The sequence below is a fragment of the Centropristis striata genome, chromosome 17, assembly GCF_030273125.1.
Source record: "Centropristis striata isolate RG_2023a ecotype Rhode Island chromosome 17, C.striata_1.0, whole genome shotgun sequence".
NCBI lineage: Eukaryota > Metazoa > Chordata > Actinopteri > Perciformes > Serranidae > Centropristis > Centropristis striata.
The window spans coordinates 31,315,942-31,323,788 of record NC_081533.1 but is presented as its reverse complement, the minus strand read 5'-3'; the positions used below and the strand labels follow the sequence as shown (position 1 = coordinate 31,323,788).

Below are 7,847 nucleotides of genomic sequence, written 5' to 3'. Positions count from 1 at the left end.
ATATTAAAAAATAAAACAAAAAAAAATGTAAATAATTTGAAAATAAATATTTTATTTATTTATTTATTTATTTATTTATTTATTTATTTATTTATTTATTTATTTATTTACTTATTCATGTATTTATTTATTTATTTATTGTGATGAATATGAATGAATCGTCCCAGCTGCTGCCGCTGACACGTCGCACTCACGGTCTGCGTGCTCCATGTTGCGTGGTGGGATTTGTAGTTTTTGCACACAAAACCTCAGGTAGCTGCAGTTGTATTAAGGACTACAAGTACCGGCATGCACCGCGGGGCGCTGCGCATGCCAACCAGGCGTCAGACTCCAGTGCTGCTGCTCCAGACTGCTGAGGTGTGTGTCTCACAAACATCTTAAATTACTTCTCTCTTCCACTTTTAACCCTTTAAACTTTTAGTGAGGGCCGCTCGGGTGCATGTTTATGTTTAAATGTCTGTTGTTTACCGGATGCGGTGTTTGTTTACGGCTGTTTTTGCTGCTACTCCTGATGACAGGAGTTAGCTTCCCGGAGCTAGCCGGCTAGCAACAGTTTGAGCTGAACTTGGCCATAAAACCGGCCCGGTTTACCGCTTATAACCGGCTATGAGGACCGAGGAGAGGGACGGTACGGTCCGGTAGCATATTATTAATCACAGAGAGGCTCCGGGCTGTTGATGGGTCACCTCGCTGCTACACTAACAGTTGAACCTGGCCAGCGTCAGGTAAAGGGTTAAGTCCAGCTGTACATGTTCAGTACACTGAATGTACAGAGTCCATACAAGACACACAGTCCCTACGGTCTGCACAGGGCTCCAGGCAGAGATTTGCACCTTTACTGCTGCTAGGCTGCAGTACAAACAGAGCTTCTCCTATTTAATGCTGCTAGACTACAGTATTAATAGAAGGCTGAACACCAGACTCCATGCAGAAACCTGCACATTTACTGCTGCTGTACAACAGTTGAAACAGATTATTTTCTGTCTGCACCAGCCTCCAGTCAAAAATCTGCTAATTTAATGCTGCTTTGCTACATTAACTAGTAGATGAACTCCTGTCTGCACCAGACTCCATTCAAAAATCTGCTAATTTAATGCTGCTTTGCTACATTAACTAGTAGATGAACTTCTGTCTGCACCAGACTCCAGTCAAAAATCTGATATTTTACTGCTGATTTGCTACATTAACTAGTAGATGAACTCCTGTCTGCACCAGACTCCAGTCAAAAATATGATTTTTTACTGCTACTTTGCTACTTTAACTAGTAGATGAGCTCCTGTCTGCACCAGACTCCAGTCAAAAATCTGCTAATTTACTGCTGTATTGCTACATTAACTAGTAGATGAACTTCTGTCTGCACCAGACTCCAGTCAAAAATCTGATATTTTACTGCTGCTTTGCTACATTATCTAGTAGATGAACTCCTGTCTGCACCAGACTCCAGTCAAAAATCTGCTAATTTAATGCTGCTTTGCTACATTAACTAGTAGATGAACTCCTGTCTGCACCAGACTCCAGTCAAAAAATCTGATATTTTACTGCTGCTTTGCTACATTAACTAGTAGATGAACTCCTGTCTGCACCAGACTCCAGTCAAAAATCTGCTAATTTAATGCTGCTTTGCTACATTAACTAGTAGATGAACTTCTGTCTGCACCAGACTCCAGTCAAAAATCTGCTAATTTAATGCCGCTTTGCTACATTAACTAGTAGATGAACTTCTGTCTGCACCAGACTCCAGTCAAAAATCTGCTAATCTAATGCTGCTTTGCTACATTAACTAGTAGATGAACTTCTGTCTGCACCAGACTCCAGTCAAAAATCTGCTAATTTAATGCTGCTTTGCTACATTAACTAGTAGATGAACTCCTGTCTGCACCAGACTCCAGTCAAAAATCTGCTAATTTAATGCTGCTTTGCTACATTAACTAGTAGATGAACTTCTGTCTGCACCAGACTCCAGTCAAAAATCTGCTAATTTAATGCCGCTTTGCTACATTAACTAGTAGATGAACTTCTGTCTGCACCAGACTCCAGTCAAAAATCTGCTAATCTAATGCTGCTTTGCTACATTAACTAGTAGATGAACTTCTGTCTGCACCAGCCTCCATTCAAAAATCTGCTAATTTAATGCTGCGTTGCTACATTAACTAGTAGATGAACTTCTGTCTGCACCAGACTCCAGTCAAACATCTGATATTTTACTGCTGTTGTGCTACATAAACTAGCAGATTATCACTGGAGTCTGGTTTAGGAGTTAAAGATGCACATTTACTTCTGTCATGCTACAATCATTAACCGATATTAGCTTTCTACACACCAGACTCCAGTCAGAAACCTTCACTTTTAAGGCTGCTGTGCTACAGTTTGCTCCTGTCTGCACACCTGACTCAGTCAAAGATCTGCACATTTACAGCTGCTGTGCTGCAATAAATAGCTAATAGATTACCTTCTGTCTGCACCAGACTCCAGTCAGAAATCTGCCAATGTATGGCTGCTGTGCGACAGTATTAATAGATGTCCTGTCTGCAAACCAGACTTCAGTCAATATTCTCCTAATTTACTGCTTATCCATACAATAACTAGCAGATTAACTCATGTCTGCACACCAGACTCCAGTCAAAAATCTGCTAATTTATAGCTGCTGTGCTACAGTATTACTAGAAGTCTGCACACCAGACTCCAGTCAGAAATCTGCCAATATATGGCTGCTGTGCTACAGTATTAATAGATCTCATGTCTGTACACTAGACTCCAGTCAATATTCTGCTAATTTACTGCTTATTAATACAATATCTAGCAGATTAACTCCTGTCTGCACACTAGACTTAAAAATCTGCACCTTTACTGCGGCTGTACTACAGTTTAAACATCTTTTTCTGTCTGCACCAGACTCCAGTCAAAAATCAGCTCATTTACTGCTGCTGTGAAACATTATAAACAGAGCTTCTGTCTGCACACCAGACTCCAGTCAAACTTCTGTTAATTACCTGCTGCTATGTTCCAATAACTAACAAAATCTGCACACCAGACTCCAGTCAAAAATATGATATTTTACTGCTGCTGAGCTACAATAACTAGCTGATTGTCACTGGAATCTGGTGTAGACATTTAAAGATGCACATTTATTGCTGTCGTACTACAATCACTAACCAATATTAGTTGTCTGCACACCAGACTCCATTCAGAAACCTGCACATTTAAGGCAGTGTTCTCTCTGCACCAAACTCCACTCAAAATTCTGTTAATTTAGTGCTTTTATACTAGAATAACTAGCAGATTATCTCCTGTTTGCACACCAGACTCCAGTCAAAAATATGATATTTTACTGCTGCTGAGCTACAATAACTAGCAGATTGTCACTGGAATCTGGTGTAGACATTTAAAGATGCACATTTATTGCTGTCGTACTACAATCACTAACCAATATTAGTTGTCTGCACACCAGACTCCATTCAGAAACCTGCACATTTAAGGCAGTGTTCTCTCTGCACCAAACTCCACTCAAAATTCTGTTAATTTAGTGCTTTTATACTAGAATAACTAGCAGATTATCTCCTGTTTGCACACCAGACTCCAACCAGAAACCTGTTTGTTTTTATGATAATGATGAATAATGTCTCGTTCCCCTTCTGTAGAGTTTCTCAGGCGGTTGCTATGGAGCCTGCCTGGCGACAGCAGGGCAGGGGGCGTGGCCGAGGCCAGGAGGGTGAAAGGTCACGACCCCCCCAGAAGGAGCGAGAGAGGCCGGGAGCTGCTGCGGGAGTGTGGGGGGCGGGTCGAGGAGGGAGGACCAAGTCTGCCTCTACACCTGAACCTCATGGTGAGGACGACTCAGATTAGTAAACGTGTTGTTATAATCAGGAGATGAAAAGATCTGACTGACTGTATGTGTGACTGACAGGTGCTTCGGTCCAATCAAAGTTTGAGGAGATCAGAAAGTCCAACCAGGCTGCTGCTCAGCGATTGGTGGAGAGCCGACTCAGCTCCTCCTCTGACGATGATGATGAAGAAGATGATGATGATGGAGAGGTGAAGGTCGACCATAAGGATGGGAAGAGAGGGAAGATCCTGGCGTCTACCTTCAACACCTACACCGACCAGACAGGTGAGCCAGACAGGAGGAGGGACTGTTTATTCTGTTTTTATTGATTATTTAGGATTTCAGGGAGACTTTTTGAAAAATCATGCTGACAGGTGCATCTCAATAAATTAAAATATGATGGAAAGTCCATTTCCAGTAGTTCAATTCAAGTAGTCAAATTCAAACTTAAGCTTTTGGTCATTTTGTGTCTTTTTTGTTCATTATATGTCCGTTTTTGGTCATTTTATGGCTTTTTTGGGGTAGTTTTATGTCCTTTTTTTTTTGGAATTTTGTGTCTTTTTTGTTTATTTCATGGCTTTTCTTTGGTCATTTTGGGTCATTTTTTTAGTCTTTTGTGTCTTTTTTAGTCACTTTTGGGGTTTTTTTTTGCATCTTTTTTTGGTTCATTTCAGTTAAAGAGCTTCTACATACTGCTTAAGGGTTAATTTTAATAGTTAACATGATAACTGTTGTTGTGGAGGACTAGTGTAAAGAGTACTGTATCATCTGCATATTTAGAAATCTGATCATTCTGTCTCTGTACAAAGTCTTAAAAGTCTGGAAAATGTTCAGTTTTAACCAGTTGTTCAACTTCTGTCTGTCTCTCTACCTGTCTGTCTGTCTGTCTGTCTGTCTGTCTGTCTGTGTCTGTCTGCCTGTACCTCTCTCTCTCTCTGTCTGTGTCTGTGTCTGTCTGTCTGTCTCTCTCCCTGTCTCTCTGTCTGTCTGTGTCTGTCTGCCTGCCTGTACCTCTCTCTCTATGTGTCTCAGGTGGAGACTCCTCAGGTCTGGTGAGAACTGGTCAGTATGTCAGTGACCTCTTCCAGTCCGGAGCTCTGACCTGTCTGATCTGCATCGCCTCGGTCAAGAGGACGCAGGCGGTGAGACACACACACACACACACACACACACACACACACACACACACACACCAGAATGTAAAGCTCTGTGATTGGAGGTTTCGGTTGAAATGCACCCCGGGAGTTTTTATGTCTTAAACTGTTTTGTTTTTTATTTCCTCTAATAATTTATTTATCTATAAAGTGAGAAAATAATCCAATCTGTAGTTAGTGATTAATTTCCAGTAAATCCCCTGATTGACTCGAGTGTCTGCAGGAAGGATTCATGCTCTGTTTCCACTCACACTTTAACTGTTTTGATCATAAAATCATGAAACATTATTCTGGGCGGCTGTGGCTCAGTTGGGAGAGTTGGTTGGCCCCTCTAACCGAAGGGTTGGTGGTTCGATTCCCGACATGTCGAAGTATCCTTGAGCAAGATACTGAACCCCAAATTGCTCCCGATGTGCTGTGTTCATCGGTGTGTGAATGAATTCCCAATGGTGGCAGGTGGCACCGTTTAGGGTAGCCTCTGCCACCAGTATGAATGTGTGTGTGAAAGGGTGAATGAGCGCAGTCTGTAGTGTAAAGCGCTTTGAGTGGTCGCAAAGTGACTAGAAAATAGTCCATTTACCATTACCATTCAAAGATTAGGGTGATGAAATTGGGTGCGTAGTGAGCTGGGTGAAGACTCTGACTGTTGTCTCAAACTGCGTGACCTTCATTGAGTCTCTGGGTGGTGTCCTTGAAAGGATCCTGTCTGGGGACTTCAACACATAATGTGGGAACTCAAGTGGTGCTTGGGAAGTAAATCCCCTGATTGACTTGAGTGTCTGCAGGAAGGATTCATGCTCTTTCTACTCACACTTTAACTGTTTTGATCATAAAATCATGAACCATTATGACTTTATGTTCCTCCTGCTGCAGCCAGAGGACAGTCTAACCTGTCTCTCTGTGTCTCTGTCTGTCTGTGTGTCTCTGTGTCTCCAGGTGTGGAGCTGCTCCAGCTGTTTCTCTCTCTTCCACCTGCCCTGTATTCAGAAATGGGCAAAGGACTCGGCCTTCCTTGTGTCCTCCGTCACTGACGAGGACTTCGGTCAGAAACAGCATCCCTGGCCCTGGTGAGGAAACCTTTTCTTTTACATCCAGGGTTAATATAAAGTCTTAAAAGTCTTAAAAATGTTCAGTTTTAACCAGTTCTACTTCTCCTTCAAATACAATTTAAGTTATATCCCTTTTGCACGGAATATGCATGATGGAGGAAGTTATTAAAATCATCTTTTGTGCATTTAGGGTTGATTTTATATGTTTAAATGATAACTGTTGTTGTGGAGGGATAGTGTATAGAGGACTGTATCATCTGCATATATAGAAATCCTGTCTCTCTTTGTATGAACTAAAAGGGTCTTGGAAGTTTGGAAAATGCTGATTTTGAACAGTTTTTAAGGTTCAGTTTATGCTTTAATCAGAATAAACTCCTTCTGATAATCATTAAGAATCCAATCTTTCGTTTTCTCTCCACAGTCCAAAGTGTCGAGCAGAGTACCCGCCCAGCGCCACGCCCAACAGGTATGCATCATCAAAGTTTTAAACTTTCTCCTGGAGACCCACATGTTAAAAATAATCAACCATCAGGACCTTATTGACAAAATGCTTCTCTACAGATCAGGAGACTATTTTCACTGTCGTTTCAGCATCTTTTCATATGATCCTGAGTCGCTAAACCTGCCATTTAAAAGTGGTTTAAGTTTGATAAATCACAACTTTGTTTTATGGACATGTTATTGAAAACATGCACGTTGAATATTTTATAAATGAGACCAAATAAAAGCATGTAGGCAGAGTTAACCCTTATGCCCTCTTTTGTACATTTTTGTACATTTTTCTCTTTTTCATTTTTCTTTTTCATCTCATTCGTTGATCATTTTGGTTGTGTTACAGTTTGAGGCATGAATTTTTGCAAGAACTTTTCTTTTTAGTAACATTTTTGAAATCCATTGTCATTAACCCTTAAATGTTTTTCATACTCCATTGGTGGATTTACTACCCTCTCGTGACCTTTGTGGCCAAAAATGTCCATGCACACAACAATATATATATGAACTGGCATATAAAGGGTTCAAATTTTGAAAATGATTTGTTTGGTAGTTTTGAACAAGTCTGAAGTTGTTTAAGAGATTTATGAAATAAATCTGAAAAGGGCAGTTAATTTTAGGAGGACACAAGGGTTAAACCAGTCAATAAGAGGATAATATCAGGCAGAATCACTGTGAGTCTCAGAGGGTTAATGCTATATGAACCTGGTGAGAATATAACTTCATCATCAAGGCTGGAATTAATATAAAAAAGCAGATTATGTGCTTCATATGACAAAAGAGAAACCAAATAATTGCCACATGGAGACGATTTACTCGCATGTTTTTATCCACATGATTCACACTGAGTAGGGATGGGAATTGTAAAGAATTTTGTGATTCTGATTCCTTATCGATTCTCATTAGGTGAGGAATGAAATTACACAAATTATTTGTTTGCATTAACTCTTAAATATCTTCATCTTTAGACAGAAGATGTAGCATACCCAGCATGTATTAATAATTGCACAGTTCCACTCGTATAGGTCAAGAGAAACATTTTGAGGTTTTTAAACCCAACTGATAAAACACTTTGGCTACTAACATTTGGGAATATTTAAGTGCTTTGCATTCAGCTTGATCCAAAACTAATTTGGCAGTAAAACAAAGAATGCTTCTGTAAAGATCCCCCTAGTGACTTTTTTTCAAAAAAGGGACTAGCGACAAATCTAGAGACTTTTTCTGGTGTTGTTGGAGACTTTTGGAGAGTCGTTCCTACTCTTCTTAACGAATAGCAGGCGCCGTCCCAAATCACTCACAAGCGGCCCAGTCCTCCCTCAGCACTCTCTC

General features: G+C 40.6%; 1 protein-coding gene across 1 annotated transcript in view; it reads left to right on the top strand.

Annotated features, from left to right (window-relative positions):
• The first annotated feature begins 323 nt into the window (after positions 1-323).
• nfxl1 (nuclear transcription factor, X-box binding-like 1) overlaps positions 324-7,847 on the top strand; it is a 27,823-nt gene continuing 20,299 nt past the window's right edge. Inside the window, exons 1-6 of the mRNA XM_059355358.1 lie at positions 324-357; positions 3,639-3,823; positions 3,905-4,108; positions 4,856-4,965; positions 5,914-6,044; positions 6,448-6,492. Coding sequence (XP_059211341.1) covers positions 3,658-3,823; positions 3,905-4,108; positions 4,856-4,965; positions 5,914-6,044; positions 6,448-6,492 — 656 coding nt within the window. The 5' untranslated portion in view covers positions 324-357; positions 3,639-3,657. The remainder of the gene's footprint in view (positions 358-3,638; positions 3,824-3,904; positions 4,109-4,855; positions 4,966-5,913; positions 6,045-6,447; positions 6,493-7,847) is intronic.